The sequence below is a fragment of the Neovison vison genome, chromosome 2 (genome assembly GCF_020171115.1).
Source record: "Neovison vison isolate M4711 chromosome 2, ASM_NN_V1, whole genome shotgun sequence".
Lineage (NCBI taxonomy): Eukaryota > Metazoa > Chordata > Mammalia > Carnivora > Mustelidae > Neogale > Neogale vison.
This window is the reverse complement of record NC_058092.1, coordinates 70341053-70358252: the sequence shown is the minus strand read 5'-3', so window position 1 is coordinate 70358252 and position 17200 is coordinate 70341053. Positions and strand designations below refer to the sequence as shown.

General features: G+C 36.3%; 1 protein-coding gene across 1 annotated transcript in view; it reads left to right on the top strand.

Moving 5' to 3' along the window:
• Positions 1 to 2778: 2778 nt before the first annotated feature.
• Positions 2779 to 17200, top strand: part of LOC122899136 (GTPase NRas-like) — a 53811-nt gene continuing 39389 nt past the window's right edge. The window contains 2 exon segments of the mRNA XM_044236773.1: positions 2779 to 2816; positions 11187 to 11255. Coding sequence (XP_044092708.1) covers positions 2779 to 2816; positions 11187 to 11255 — 107 coding nt within the window.

Below are 17200 nucleotides of genomic sequence, written 5' to 3'. Positions count from 1 at the left end.
ACAGGACCATCCTAGCATTGTCCTTGATTGGTCTCATTGAGTAGGCTCGCTCCTCCACAAGAGAGGTTCTTGTTGACCGTGCACTTATGTTTCCTTTTCAGAGCTACTGAAAACTGTATACAGTTTATGCTTTTAGCATAGAGTGCTGTATATCTAGTGTTAATATGATGGGAGCCATATTTTAGATGTTGGAAATATTGCTTGGAATGCAATTTCCAACCCAAAGGTGAAAGATATGACCATTGCGTCAGTGGATGGTTTGGCTTACCTTTTCTACTTGAACATGTTCAGATGATATGAAGGTTTCTTTATTCAAGGTTTGGATGTTTTACTTCTTACAGGTCCAAGGCAATGTTTACTTCTTCCTGTGGTTAAATCATCCATATGAATTCTCAGAGAGTAAGGCATGTAAGAAATTTATATGGGACATTAAACATTCTAGTAATTATGGGGACGCCTGGGTGGTTCAGTGGGGTAAGTGTCTGCTTTTGGCTCAGGTCATCATTCCAGAGTCCTTGGATAGAGTCCTGCTTCTCCCCTCTGCCTCTGCCTATTGCTCCCCTTTCTTGTTCTCACTCAGTCTCTCTCTGACAAAATAAATAAGTAAGCTCTTTTTAAAAATTCTAGTAATTATGATATCTATTTGAATCAGAGACAAAGGAAGGAAACAAACTCAAGATGTGTTAAGAGAATAAAATTTCCCCGTGTTAGTAAATTAAAATGGGAGTTACAAAAAGCAAATACTGCAGATGCATTTTCTCCAATAATGCCTTCAGGGAAACTTACTTTCAGAAAAGAAAACTCCTCAATTATATAGCAGCACAAAATGAGCTTAGTGTAAACAAACCATTGTCCACTATTCTAAATTAAGGTAATGAACATCCCATTGGCTAATTTAAAAAACAAATGAAAAAATGACTTTTAAAATTGTGTAGAATAAAGAAGGATGGGTGAAGTTAAACCCAAAGCATTCAGAGTTATGCCTAAGTGCTACACTTGTGTCTATCAAACCTCTATAGAAATTAGTCCTGAAGAATGAAACATTCTCTCCCTTCTGTCAAAAGTGTCAAGTAAATGAAATAACTCAACCACACTTGTTTGGGGGCAGCCCTATACTCTCAAAATTTTGGGTTGAGGTCAGGAGTGCTATAGCAACCATGATGAAATATGAGATTCCATTGTGCCCTACACTCTTGTTTACTGCACATAAAGGACTACACTAGATTAATATAGAGAGTTCCAGGAATTTCACTGTTAGTGGCCAAAAAGCAAATATCCTTTAGTTGGAAAGTAAAGCTGCCCCAAACCTAATAGACAGGGATTGAGAACTGACTATAGTGAGCAAGGTAGAAACTTTATTTTATTATAAAGGTGAAGAAAATTTACCATGGTGGATACAACATTGCCTGCAATCTGCTTAAATATTCTCTTTGTTGTACATTCTCAATAGGTGATCCAAAATTTCGAAGCCAGAATAAAAGTGTGGACATATATGAGAAATACAAATCCTACTTAGAAATAAAAAATCCATGATTAATTTGAGTTCCCTCAGAAGTAAACCCTGAGGCTAGGGTTTGAGAAGTAGGCTATTTGGCAAGTGATCTCAGAAAATATTGTTAAGAGAGTGGAGAAAAGAGGCAGGAAAGAGAAAGCACAAAGCAAAGGGTAAATTTTCAAACAAGTACCACTGGGGCAAACCAGAACTCTGGAGTCCCTATAGGACAGATTTTCCCACAGTTAGCTTATTCCAGGAGCCTATGTTATTTGTATACTGAGTCTATCATCAGTTGGGGAGGGGAAGAGACTACAGTTTAACACTACTGATTTGTTGTGTTGGTACCTTCAGGCAATTAGGTGTCCAAAAGAGTCTTTAAATGGTGGGGCCTCAGGGTTTATAGATGGGGCATTGGCTAAAACTTGTGAAGCCAGATTTCTTTTGGATTTATAGCAACTGGTGCTATATCCTTAGGAATTTAAACACATATATTCACACAAATTTGACTTAGGAATAATCTTCATTTGCATTTAAATGTAGATGTGTGACTGGCATAAAGGCAGAGAACTGAGACAAGATGATGCACAAGATGGATAAAGTGGAAAGGATAAATACTGTGGAATTAGATGGACCAAGATTCAGATCCTAGCCTTACTTACTAGCCAAGTGAATTTGGACAAGTAATTTATTGTGCTTATCTTCTAAAGCAATTCCATTTTCTTTATTGGCAAAATGAGTAAATAATGTGCATTTTGCAGAGTTGTGACAACATAGTTCAAGCTCCTATCCTAATGCTTGTGCTATAGTAGTATGTCAGTGAAGGTTAGTTATGATCACTAACGTCTGCATGAGGAATACCGCCACCATCATAATTGGTAACAGTATCACCATCATCATCACCATCATCATCACTATCATCATCACTATCATCATCATCATCACCATCATCATCATCATCATCACCATCATCATCATCATCATCACCATCATCACCACCATCATCATCACCATCATCATCACCATCATCATCACTATTATCATCACTATCATCATCATCATCATCACCATCACCATCATCACTATCATCATCATCATCATCATCATCACTATCATATCATTTTTTTTCTTGCTCAAATGCTTGATGGTTTTCCTGCAAAAAAGCAATACACCTCTTGTGATGTAATGGGAAAAAATCAGAACAATCTTCAGTCTTAAAAAATATGTGAGAAGAACTCAAGACTTCTCTGAAATGAAATGTGTCATATTTTTTATTGCATTTAGCAATGGGTGTACAGCTGCTTATGCTGGAACACTTAGACAGGTACTAATTAACAGGCACTAACAGCTTCAAGGGAAAAGAGTTATGTAAATACTTATTTAGACAATATTTAAAGTAGTCATTACAGAGATTCTTCAAATTGCCACATATTTTATGGTAATCTATTTTCTAAAATGAATCAACAGGACTAAGCCATTCTGTTAAAACACCATTTAGTAACACCTCCATACAACTGGCTGCATCATCGTATGGATCCATATAAGGATTTAACACAGTAATTCCTTTTCCTCTCCTTTGAAAATTATAGCATTAAAGAGAAACACTAGTCACTTGCATAAAGTAACTATACTAACTGTGTTATCACTGAGTCTACATACCTGAAGAATATGGATAGTTTAGGTTCCCAAAGGCACCATGACCTAAGCATATCATTAGCTGACTGAAGAAGTCACTCTTTGATCTCTCAGTGATTCAGATGTGGAAAACCCAGGAATTGTTCTATCTTAACTGAAAAACCCAGTGATCCTGATGATGATAACTAAGGATCTTCCCTTTATTGACCATATCTAGCTCCATAATTTTAAACACCATCTTTGTGCTGATAACTCCATATTTTTACCATTAGTTCAAATTTGTTCATCTAAAGGTCTCTCTTCAAACTGCCTCCATCTCAATATCTTTATCATAATGATTAACAGGTATCTCAATATTACATAAATTAAAATAGTGGAATTTATTTCACCTCCTCCTCTATTACCTGTGGTGCTCCTCCTCAAAGCAAATCTTTGGGATTCATCTTTGATTTTTCTCTTTCCCTTCTCTCCTCCTCATTTCTAATACATCAGCAAGTTCTTTTTTTTTTTTAAGATTTTATTTATTTATTTGACAGAAAGAGAGATCACAAGTAGGCAGAGAGGCAGGCACAGGGCTGGGGGGGGGGGATGTAGGCTTCCTGCGGAGCAGAGAGCGTGATATGGGGCTCGATTCCAGGACCCTGAGACCACGACATAAGCTGAAGGCAGAGGTTTAACCCACCAAGCCACCCAGGTGCCCCTACATCAACAAGTTCTAAAGATTTGTCTCCAAACTACTTCCTGACCATGTCTACATATTGTCACTCCACTTCCTCCATCCATTCCAAACCACCGTCTTCCATTGTTTGAACTTCTTCAATGATCTACTCTTTGGACTTCCTGCTCCAAACTATATACTTTATCAGCCAGTGTAGAAAGGTATCTCTTCAAAAACTTGAATCAGATCCTATCACTTTTTAGCTTAAACCCTTCCAGTGGTTTCAGCTCATACTCCAAATAAAGTTTAAAATGCTTACCAAAACATGCACAGACCTACATGGCCCTGTGCCTCTTGGAATTCTTTTTTCCCCTTAGTACTCTCCTGCTTACTTCTCAGGCACAGTAGCTTCCTTTACTGGGGACATACTAAGTTTATTCCTTATTGTAATCTTGCCTTTCAGGCCATCCAAAATATTCTACTCCCAAATCTTTCTTTCTTTCCTTTTTTTTTTTTAATTTTATATATTTGAGAAAGGGAGAGAGACAGAGAGCATGCAGAGAGCATGAGCAGCGGGAGGGAGAGAGGGAGAAGCAGACTCCCAAACTGAGCAGGGAACCTGATGCTGGCCTAGATCCCAGGACCCTGTGACATGACCTGAGCCAAAGGCAGATGCTTAACTGACTGAGCCACTCAGGTGCCCCTCCCAAATCTTTCTAAGACTAGATCTTTATAATTCAGTCCTGAACACAAGTGTTATCTTTTAGGGGAGCTTGTTTCAGCAACCCTATTTAATAGCTCCCCCATATCCTTTTTAGTCACTCTATATACAATTCATTTTTTCTTCATATCATTCACAATTCCTTCAAATGGTCCTGTTTATTTATTAACTCCCTATTGTCTATGTCACCCACTAGAATATAAGATCCATGGGAGCTGGCAGTGACTTGAACTTCATGACTATAAATGGAGTTCTCTGGGTGGGATAATGTGCTCCTATGTAGCTAGATATTTTTACCCCATCTGCTTAAAGAGACTCTGACATGATGCCCAGAACGGATTATCCAGCCATTCTGAGTTTTCCATGAATTGTTTTCTGGTATCAAATAAGCTATCTTCCTGAAGAAGAGTGGTGATAATTGAAGTTATAATACTTCACAACCTCAGAATTTTTATTCCCATGTAGGGATGATTGATCTGACTACAACTGGAATGTATCTGTCATGCCAATCAAATGCCCAGCTGGGTGAGGACTGACACTTGGAGACACTGTTGACAGGCTTAGACTCTGGCCAGAGTTGTTTTATACAATAGAATAAGTTTGAGTGTTGGTTACCCAAGAGGGTACTACATTTTGACCAGCTTCATATTTGATATAGATTATTACCAAGTAGAAAAGTATAATGAGAAGGATGGTTATTTAAGATACCCTAATAAGAATTTTGGGACCTCTTTTCTTGGTCAGGTCAGCATTGCCACAGTTTTATATAGTGGAAGGCTTGCAGGAGTCATTGTTTGAATTTTTTTTCTCTGCTGTATCCATCCTCCAGAGTCTACTATAGCCGTATCTGTGATTAGCACCAAAACGATTTTGGGTTGAAATTGTACAAGCTGCTGATATATTAGTATATGATCTATAATGTCCTACTTTTGCGATCAGAGAGAATATACAAGGTGAGAATCAAAAGTTTGTTTGTCCAAAAATTCTTTGCAAGTTGACCTCTTAAAAAATTCTAAACCTGGCCACAACTGAATGCTTAAGGCAATCATTTTTGGTAGAGAACTGAGGGGGTAAATCAGATCATTCATTTTCCATGCTATAGAAGCTACAGCTACAAGGCTTATTTCAGCTCTCCAGTCACATTAGGTATATTAGCTATTTATTGTTGCATAACAGATTACTTCAGAACTTAGCAATTTCAAAGAACAGATATTTATTATCTCACAGTTACTGTAAGTCAGAAATCCAGGAGTGATTAAGCTGGGTGGTTACATTTCAGTGTCTTATGAGAATGTAATCAAGGAGAGGTACCAGGCTGATAATTTCAAGACTGACTAAAGGAGGATTTACTTCTAAATTTCACTTATGTGGCCTTTGTCAAGATTCAGAAGTTCTGTTTCCAAGGTCACCTGGGCTTCTCCACAGGGCTGTCCCATGACATGGCAGCTGGCTTCCTCTATAGTGAACAATCCAACAGAGAGAGAGAACCAAAGATTGAGGACACAGTGTTCTTACAGTCTAACTGAGGAGGTGACATTCTACTGCATTCTGTTCTTTACAAATGAATCAATATGTCCAGCCTACACTCAAAGGGAAAAAAATTAAACAAAGCTTTGAACACTAGCAAGTATGAATCATTAAAGGCCATCTCAGAAGCTGACCACAACACGTTAAAGGGGTAGGTCATCCCTATTCATAAACAGTGTGCAGAAAGAATAGTGTTGGTTTCCTTACCATCTTACTACTGACTGGATCCTTGCCACTGATAATGCTAGTAAGTGTTGGTGTTTCCTTAATCATGCAATTTAGAAGTCTCTCTCCTAGTTTGATTTCTTTTTTTTTTAATTTTTTTTAAAGATTTTATTTATTTATTTGACAGAGAGAGATCACAAGTAGGCAGAGAGGCAGGCAGAGAGAGAGAGGAGGAAGCAGGCTCTCCGCGGAGCAGACAGCCGAATGCGGGGCTTGATCCCAGGACCCTGGGATCATGACCTGAGCCGAAGGCAGAGGCTTTAACCCACTGAGCCACCCAGGTGCCCCCCTAGTTTGATTTCTGACTGCATTAGATGCCTGTGTGCCATCCAAGAATGCAGTGAGGAATCTGAGCTTCTGCTTCGGCTTCCATCTTCATGATTTTCTCCTTTAACTACTAGCAGCCCTGTCAAAACTGTCTTGTTGCTGTTTAAGCAGATATAGCATGGATTCTTTTCCCACACTTAGTTTTGTTGTTGTTGCCTTAGTATAATATATACTGTCAGTATTTCAAACCCAAATTTTCCCTAAATTGTGCACATTTCCTTTTACTAGATTAAATCCTATTATGTTTTAAAAGGATTTTTAATAGAATTTAGGAGAATTTTAATAGGATTTATTGGACATTTTCTTTCTAAAAAAAAAAAAAATCTCTCCTGGAGATTCCTGACGTGTTACACAGCAGTTGAATTAGATTTTCCATTACCATCACACTGGGGATTACTTTAACTTTCATCCTGCAATGGATTCTCTTTCTTGGATTACTTTTTCCCTTTTTCTTGTATTTTGATGTTGTTGCTTAAATTATTGGGTTCTGTTCTTTATTAGCTTCTTGAAAAATAGTATACAAAAGCAAAATTGTAAGCCACTGGTATGCAATTCTAGGTTAGAAATTGTTTTTTTTTTCTCAGAATTGCGCAGTCTTACTTCACTCCAAGTGAAAATATTACCCTTAAAAAGTCCATATTTTTGTATAAGTCATGTTTTTATTTTTGATTTAGCTCTCTCTCAAAGCTATTTGTCTTCAGTGCTTTGAAGCTCTCTCTCAAAGCTATTTGTCTTCAGTGCTTTGAAATTTCATCATGATGTAGGTTAATTAATCCATGTCTTTTGGTTGTTTGGTAGGCTCTTTAAATCTGGAAGGTCTTATCTTTTACTTCTGTGACATTTTCTTGACTTATTTTATTGATGATTTCCTCCCCTCTATTTTCTCTTTTCCCACTTTATGAAATATACATTTTATTTATTTATTTTTTTTAAAAAAAGATTTTATTTATTTATTTTTCAGAGACAGAGAGAGAGCACAAGCAGGTAGAGGCAGAGAGAGAAGCAGTCTCCTTGTTGAGCAAGGAGCCTGATGTGGGACTCCATCCCAGAAGCCTGGGATCATGACCCGAGCCAAAGGCAGAGGCTTAACCGACTGAGCCACCCTGGCATCCCTGGAATATATATTTCAATGCTGTTGTCACCCTTCATATTCTCTTTGATTGGACGATTAACACCTGAAACACCATTTTGGACAAAAAGGAAAAAGAAAATTTACTCCTGCTTTACTGTGTTTATATATTGTAAGTGATGAGCAGAAATTAAATGTCTGTATTTAATCCATCATCTTTATCTGGGCATACTGAATTGTTTTTTTTTTTACATTGATATATTGGCATCTCTATATAAATTTGAGTTATATTTTACTAAAAACATTTAATGTAATTATTGCGTTTATATCCCTTATCTTGCTGTATTTTTTTTTTTTTTCTATGCCCTTTGATTTTTTGTCCCTGCTTTTCTGGCTTCTATTGAGTGAGTTGGGCATTTTTTTAAGTATTCCTTTTATTGTCTTACTTGATTTTTGGCTTCTTTTCTTTGTACCATTTCATTACTGGATTATTCTAAATGTTACAATGCACAGACTTAACATTCTCTTACGAATTAACATACTATTTCTTATAAAAGTAAGAACTGTAGAGCATTACAGTTATATTAATATGTCCTCTAGTCTATTATGTTACTGTTATAGTAAATTTTACTTTAGATCTAGGATAAGCCCTATAAAAAGGGTCACTATTTTTTGTTTAAACTATGAATTAACTTCTAAAGAATTTAATAAAAGAAAAAAATGTCTTTTAAGAATCTTCTCTTTTTACCCACATACTTACCATTAAATTACTTCTTACAGACTTTTATTTCTATCTGTTATTATTATTGAGGGAGCTCTAGAATTTCTTGTAGTGTAAATCCATAGACAACACATTCTCTAGATTTTTATTTTCTGCAAGTGAATTTATTTGACTTTCATCTCTTAAGGGTGATTTTGCTTCTCTGTTATCTCAGGTTAACATATTTTTTTCTTACAGCACTTAAATGTGATGCTTCCTCATCTCTGGCCTTTACTGTTTGTGATGCGAAGTCGTTCTTAATGTTGTTCTCTTATAAGTAATCAATCCTTGTAAGTATGGACTTAAGTAAATCTTAAAACTTAATTTAAAGTTTAACTTTAAACTTAAAATTAAACTTAAAGTTAAAACTTAAAACTTAAGTAAAATGTAAGGAAGTATGACTGCAAGTAAATCAGACCTTGTAAGTAATGGGTCTCCACCTCCCTCTCAACAAATTATTTTTTTTTCTTTTTTTTGGCATATGTAAGTTGGACTCTAATCTATCTAGTTTTATTTGTTTGTTTTGTTCTGTTTTGATATTTGTCCTTCCTGGGGTTCTCTGAACTTCCTTAATCTGGATAAAAGAAATTATCTTTTCTGCCCTCTTTCCTCTATTTCCTTTCTAAAATTCCAATTACATGTATATTAGATGGCTAAATTTTGTCCCATAAGTCTTTAAGATTTTACTCATTTGTTTTAATCTTTTTTTCCCCTTGAGTATTCAACTCCACCCATTCTTTCTTCTGTTATGCAGTATGCTGTTAATCTAATCTAAGAAATTGCTGATTTCACATATTGTTTCTTTTTTTTCCCTTCAAGTTTAGAGTTTCCATTTGGTTCTTTTGTTGAATTTCCATGTCTTTCTAACTACCCCGTATCTTTGCCCATTATCATTATCTTTTCAATTTTTTAAGTTTTTATAAAGGTTTATAACTTCTGTTCTAGCATGCAGATTAACAACTGGAGGCCTAGTTTGAAGCTTTGTTAGAAGGAGTCTCCTTTGGTTTTCATTTTATCCTTCAGTATAGACTTTTGGTGTAAACTGAAAGCACAAGGTGTTTACTAAGTCCCTCTAAGTTGGCAGGACCTGAACTCTGAACCCCATCTCTTCGGTAACGGGCCACTACCGAAATCTCTCCTCAGTTCTTAAGTATTCCGGGTGTTGTTTTCTCCTAGTGTATCTGAAGTCTTGAGTTACGCGTGTTTAGGGTCATCCCAAAATCGGAGGGGAATTTGCATACTTGTGACTGCTCTTTTTGAAGTTTCATCTTTCTTTGGTGTCGCCGTCTCCATTTCCTACTATTGCGGGAGCTGTGAATTCAAACATATGATTTCCCAGTCAAATAAAATTGCTGCTTTCTGCTTGAGTTCTGTCTCTGCATGAACTACAAAACTCATAGTGTCCTGAGAGAAAACGTCAATATTGAGTGTGGATCTCATCCAGTGTGCTTCCTTTCTTTTCAAAGTATTTTTCAAAATACTTTCTCCAGGTTCTCTTACTTGCATATCAGGAGATTTATCATAAGAATTGGCTAAATGATTATGGAAGCTAAGCAGCTCCAAGATGTGTAGTTGACAAACTGGAGACCCAGAACTGCTGATGATCTAGTTCTAGGCTGAGCCCTAAGCGTCAAGAACCAGGAAAAATGGTAATGTAAGTGCCAGTCTGAAGGCCACCAAGCTCGGGGCCCAAGAAGAGCAGATGTCTCAGTTTAAGTCTAAAAGCAGGAAAAGACTGATGTCCCAGTTCAATACAGTCAGGCAGGAGGAATTCCTTTTTATTCAGCTTTTTGTTCTATTTAGGTCTTCAATTAATTGGACGAGCTATAACTCATATTGGGCAGGGCAATCTACCTTAATCTATGGCTTCAAATGTCAACCTTGATATAGAAACACCTTCAGAGATACACGCAAAAGAATGTTTGATCAAATGTCTGGGCACTCTGTAACCAAGTCAAGTTAACACAGAAAATTAACCCTAAGTAGATTTAAGTTCAGTGAAAGAAGAAAATTCTCCAAGCACTTCTTTCTTACATAGGTTGCTTTCTCTCAGTTATAACTTGTGCCACTCTTTGACGGGCTCAATATATTGTTATGTAGAAAATTATGGGTGGATTTTGGCATGGTAGGTATACACACCTGATAGATGACATTCCTTAAAATAGGATCGAAATTAAGCTAAGGCTTAAAGAGAGTGGGCAAGCATGATGCTATTTATTTATATTTTATTGTTAAGTATCATGAAAATGCAAATAATATTGACTTAAAAAATAGAAATAAAAGGATATATTGGACTTCATTTATACTTTAGTCAAGACTGTGGTATTACATCTCTGTGTTTCCCTTGGTTCTACCCTGCTTAGTGTGTCACCTTTGTTCTCAGGATAGCTTATTTTATAGGACGGCTCTATTTTATAGGATGGCTAAAGAAATTCCAGTCTCCATACCCACTATCAAAAAAAGTATAGTATTAGTGTCTCAGAATTATCTCATAAATCCTTTACAAATGTTCTAATTAAGTCATCCCTTACCTAATTTTTTAAATAAGATAATAAATGTAATGAGATTATTTTAGTGCCTGGTCTATTATCAACAAGTATTATCTGTTGGCAAAATTGTTTCTGTTCCTTCTGAGTGAAAAGGCATTTAGTGTGACTTCAGGTCACACTTCTTTCCCTGTTCCCAAAGCAGGGTAAAAGGGGGTGATCTTGATCTCTCCTATTCTGTAATGACATTTTAGTGTGAATAAAATTTGCCTATTTTCTCTGCCAGGAGTAATTTGTTGGGAATGGGACCAAATTATGATAATGATTATGGCGACGATGATGACAGTGTCAGGTGGTGAGTGAATGATTCCTTACCAAGTGCTTTCTTAGATGTGATCTTATGTAACCCCTATAACAATTATAATAAAATGATCTCTCTGGGACCTGCCTATTTATGGAAATGCAAGGATTGCAATAGTACCTCTCAAATCAGAAGTAGACAATTGCTTATTCTGCATGTCCATAAGAACTGTTCTACTTGGGACTCCAGCAAACATTAGAATCCCAAAAGCTACTACAACTGTCTGTGATCGTCTCAGAATCAGCTCACTCTCTGTTTGGGTGCTCAGGATTCAATTTTGCCCAACAATATGTGGATTTTCCTGCTCTCTATTTGACAATTCATTCCTGAGTTATCTTCCAAATTTAAGATGAATTGCAATAATTTAGTCTGAAGTAGAAGCTAATATGAGCTCATATTTTTGGACACAAAAATAGAAAAAGTAGTGATATCTGTCTTAGTTAAGTAAAGCACATTTATAGACACTGTCTCACTTGATCACCACAATTCTGTCAGATAGGAAGGGCGAGTGGAATAAATATTTGTTAACTGCGCAGTATGTGCTAGGCTTAGACTTTAATAAAAATATGCACAAATATAAACAACTCTAACTCTTGGATAGTCTCAATGCCAAATGCATGACTTATTAATTATTGATCTCAACTTTAGTAATTAGGAATTTAAGGCTCAGAGCGGTTAAGTGACTTGCCCAATAGCACACAGCTAAGAACAAGTGAAGCTGGAACTCAAACTGGGTCTTCTGATTCAAGTCCTGTGAATTTTGCCTTATCACAATTACTGCCTCTGACACTAATGATGCACATTAGAGATATATTTCCTCAGCTTTTTCTGTTGGTTGGCCTTTTAAAATAGACTCAGAGAATAATTTACTGTCTCCTTGTGTGTATGTGTGTGTGTGGAAAGCCTCTCTCCATTTACATACGCTTCTATCTGCAGATTCATAGTCTAGACGGCCACAGCTACAAGTATTCACTGGTGGGCCATTATGATGATGTTTGCTCTTTCTCACTAATATCATAAATGGGTATAAGGTTTGATAGCTCTAAGTGACAGAAAAATATTTTTATAGGTATAGCAGGCACCCATGTCTTTGTAATTAAGCTTGCCTGAAATAAGACCAAATGCATCAACATATTTATGCCTTGGATTGTGCAGTTTCTTTCTGTGTTATTTTATTAACATAAAGGGTGCCTTTAATTATGCAGAGCTACAAACTGCATTATTGATATTCTATAAACAGTAACTATACATGACTCTAATGAAGCAAAAACAACAGGCAGTCTCTTGTTTTTTAAGATTCTTAAGAGTCTATATTATGAAATAAAAGTAGTTGGAGGCATTAGCCTCCTTGAGTTGTTACTATGTATGGATATGGATGTAGTCATTTTCATTATCGGGATTTCCCAACTCCATACCTTTTGTTCAAATTTGCTTGAATTACAGTAACATTTAAAAAATGATATTGGAGTTTTGTCACCTGACTCTACTTGACACACTTTTATTTTTTAACTTATCTTATTCCACATAGTCTACAGAGACGTTTGTGAGACTATCTCAAAGGTGTTGACTTCTACTTGGCATTTTATTTGGGACTATCAGTCAAGCTAAATTCTTAACGGATTTAAAGGAAATAGCTATTTTCTAGGATCAAGTACACTAAATGCCTTTCTACTCAGATTTGTGATGTTTTACCAGTTGATTTAGGTTTTGAGAGATAGAGTGAGAAATATGGATGGCTGGAGGGAGGGAACTGAAGAAGGAGGGAAGGAGGGAGGGAGGGAGGCAAAGAAAGAGAATAACTGCTCACTTGCAGTTGCATGATCTTAACCTTAATGGTCTATTTGTATGTAAGTCATATGGGATTTATTGCTATTAGAAAATATTATGGAAGATCATGAAAAAGGAATCATAAAAATAATGACTATTGTCTTCCAAGCTTAAGGAAATTATAAGAATTGACAAATCAGGAGGTTTTGTGTTTATTCATTCTATTATATCTATGATACTTCCAGCCAGAAACCCTTTTTATACCAGAATAACTGAACTTTAGTAATTAGGAATTATACCAGGATAAACTGAAAAATTAAAAAGTTTGAACAAAATGACTCCCAGTATTTTATCGTTCTGGAGGTGAAATATATATATGCCTTTGGAACCATCTTTATATTTTGTTCTTGGTTCAAAATTTTGCTACAAGTGTATTTATGAGCTTTTTAAAATGGCATTGCTCTCGCAAAACTGTGCTACTAGGTGGTCTGATCTTTTATTCATTCCCTCTCTCAATAAATACATAATAGGTATTTTCTCTCTGGATAAAAAAGAGAATCAACCAGCCATGATTTCTAAAGTTTATGGTCTTGTTGGGTAGAAAGACATTATAGAAAAAGTCACAAAAACAATTGCAGATTTTGGCGTTGGTGGTATAGTGGTGAGCATAGCTGCCTTCCAGTTGCAGATTTTGTGATTAGCAGACAAGAACATTAAAATAACTATTAAAGGGACACCTGGGTGGTTCATTCAGTTAAGCATCTGCCTGTGTCTCAGATCATGATTCTGTGGTCCTGAGATCGAGTCCCACATCAGGCTCCTCGCTTGGCCTGCTGCTCCCACTGCTTGTGCTCTCTCTCTCTCAAATAAATAAATCTTTAAAAAATAAAATAAAATAACTACTAAAAATATTATAAACTATAGGTAAAGATATATATGATGGTTGGATATGGGGAATTCTAGAATGATATGAAAAATAAAAGGAACTAAAGAAAGAAGGAAGGAGAGAAGGAGGGAGGAAGGGAAGAAGGAAGGAAGGAAGGAAGGATGGAAGGAAATCAAATGGAAATTCTGGAAATAAAAAATACAGTGTCTAAAATGAAGATAATCCATTCAAAAAGATTAAAAGCATGTTGGGATACTGCAGAGAATCAATGGACTTAAAGATTCATCAACAGATATTAATAAACTGGTGCCAGAGAGCATGATAAAAAAGAAATAATGAATCAATCTTCAATTACCTGATGAAGTCATTTCAAGCCATTTAAAAAAATATGCAATTGGAGTCCCAGAAAGAGAAGGGAGACATAATGGGGCAGAAAATACTAAATACAGAAAAATAATGCCTGGGAAGGTGGTTCAAGGTGGTAGCATAACAAAATCCTGAACTCACCTCCTTCCATGGATACAAAAAATATATAGCTACAAATTAAACAATCCCCTGTGAAAAAATCTTGAGAACTAACTGAACACCTGCTCCACAGCAAAGGGTAAAAGGACCACACCAAGAAGAGTAAGAGAGGAAGAGACATGCTCTTGCCAAAAAACCTACCCCCAGTGCAGCAACCCACAATCAGGAGAAATTTAAGCAAAACAAAACAAACTATCAATGGAGCTTCTCCCTAAGGAGCAAGAGGTTTGTACCCCATACTAGACACCCCAGCCCTTAGGTCCTGCACTAGACAAACAAGTCCCAAAATATCTGGTTTTGAAAACCAACAGTAATTATGTTCAGGAGAACAGTGGGCTATAGAGAAAAGATTTTGCTCTTAAGGTTCTCCCACATAGATCCACTTGCCACAGGATCCAATACAAAAAGCAGCTATTTGAGAAAAGCCTAGATCATAGGTTAAGTCCATTGCTCCCACCCCCACCCCACCATGCTCCAGTCCTGTTTGCACAACAGGACAGGTGAGCCATTCCAATTCCCAGCCCTATAGGCATAGAACTGCCAGACACAGCAGTCAAGCTGTTGCATCCCCCCAGCACTCATAGCCCCCATACACATAGTGGGTGAGCAGCCCTGCACCTTCTTATATATTATGCATGATTTTATGAATACCAATGAGCATGTACAACTCACACAGTTTGCCCCTGAAGGCCAGGCTCAAGTCACTTGGGGGAATTGTCTTTCTGGACCCCACTGGTCAAAAATAATCAGAGAGACAGCTCAATTAAGAGAAAGGGCAAGGCTAAATGATAAGGCTCATTTCCTATACAGATCAACTCCTTCAAGACAGGGAGAATAGCTGTTTTGCATCATAAACAGAAACAAACACAGGGAGTCAGCAAAACGAGAAAACAGAGGAAAATGTTCCGAATGAAAGAGCAAAATAAAACCCCAGCAAAATAACCTTCATGAAACAGAGATAAGTGAGTTACCTGGTAAAGAGTTCAAAGAAATGGTCATAAGATGCTCACTGAACTCAGGGAAGAAATGGAGGAATCACCAAGAACTTCAACAAAGATAGAAAGTGTAAAAAAGTACCAAACAGAATTCACAGAGCTGAAGAATACAATAACAGAACTGAACAATGCACTGAGGAGAACCAATAGCAGACTAGATGACACGGAAGAATGGATCAGTGACCTGGACGACAGGGTTGTGGAAGCCACCCAAAGAGAACAGCAAAAAGAAAAGAACAATTTTAAATGATGATAGCTTACGGGAACTGTGAAATGAGTACACTAACACTCACAATATAGTCACAATATGGATATCCCAAAAGGAGAAGAGAGAGCAAAAGTGCTGAAAACTTATTTGAAAAAATTAATGGCTGAAAATTTCTCTAACATGGATAAAGAAACAAATATCTAGGTCCAGGAGGCATGGATATTTACAAACAAGATGAACCCAAAGAGATCTAAATGAAGACATATTATAATTAAAAAGTTAGTAAAGAACGAATCTTGAAAGCAGCAAGAGAAAAACAACTGGTTACATACAAAGGGAGCTCCTCTAAGACTATGAGCTGACTTTCAGCGTAAACTTTGCAAACTGGAAAGGAGTGGCATAATATAGCCAAAGTGTTAAAGGGACAGAAAGTTTGAACTAAAGATACTCTACCCGGCAAGGCTGTCATTAAGATGGAAAGATAAAGACTTTCAGAGAATCAAAAAGTGAAAGTGTTCGTTACCACTGAATCAACTTACAAGAATTATTAAAAGGATTTCTTTAATTTAAAAGGAAAAGGTCATAACTAGAAATTTAAATACATATAATATATAAATATCTGATATATATAATTATATATTATATACAAACATAAATGTAAATGAAAGCTATAAATCTCACTGGTAAATGCAGATAAATAGTAAAAATAGGCATCAGCCTCTTAACAAGCTAGTAGGAAGATTAAAAGGCAAAAGTAGTAAAACGAACTATAACTCTAATAATTAGCTAAAGAATACACACACACAAAAATGGAAAATATGATGTCAAAACATAAAACACAGGGAGGAGTAAGAATGTAGTGCTTCTAGAATACGGCTGAACTTAAGTGACCATCAACCTAAAAAGGATACCTATACATATAGAAGTTATTACATACAAACCTCATGGTAACCAGAAACCAGAAGCATATAATAGAACACAAAAATAATGAAGAAGGATTTCAAACACAACACTAAAGAAAGTCATTAAACCATAGGGAAGAGGAAGAGAAGAAAAAAAGGAACAGAGAAGAATACCAAGATGACCAGAAAACAATCAACAAAGTGTCAATAGGTACATGCCTACTAATAACTACTCTAAATGTAAATTGGACTAAATGCTCCAATCAAAAGACACAGAGTGGCTGAACTGATTAAACAACAACAACAACACCAACAACAACAACAAGACCCATCCTTATGCTGCTTAAAGGAGACTCACTTCAGCACTAAAGACACACACAGACCAAAAGTAAAGAGATGGGAAAGGACACTCCGTGTAATAAACAAGTAAATACAAGGGGAAAAAGTTGGGGTGGTAATATAAAACACAAAATAGATGTTAAAACAAAGACTATAACAAAAGATGAAGACAGACATTACATAATGAAATAGAGGTCAGTATAACAAGAGGATATAATAATTGTAAATATTTATTCACCCAATACAGGAGCATCTAAATATATAAAACAAATACAAAGAGTACAGAGGGAGAAACAGGCATCAACACAGTAATAGTA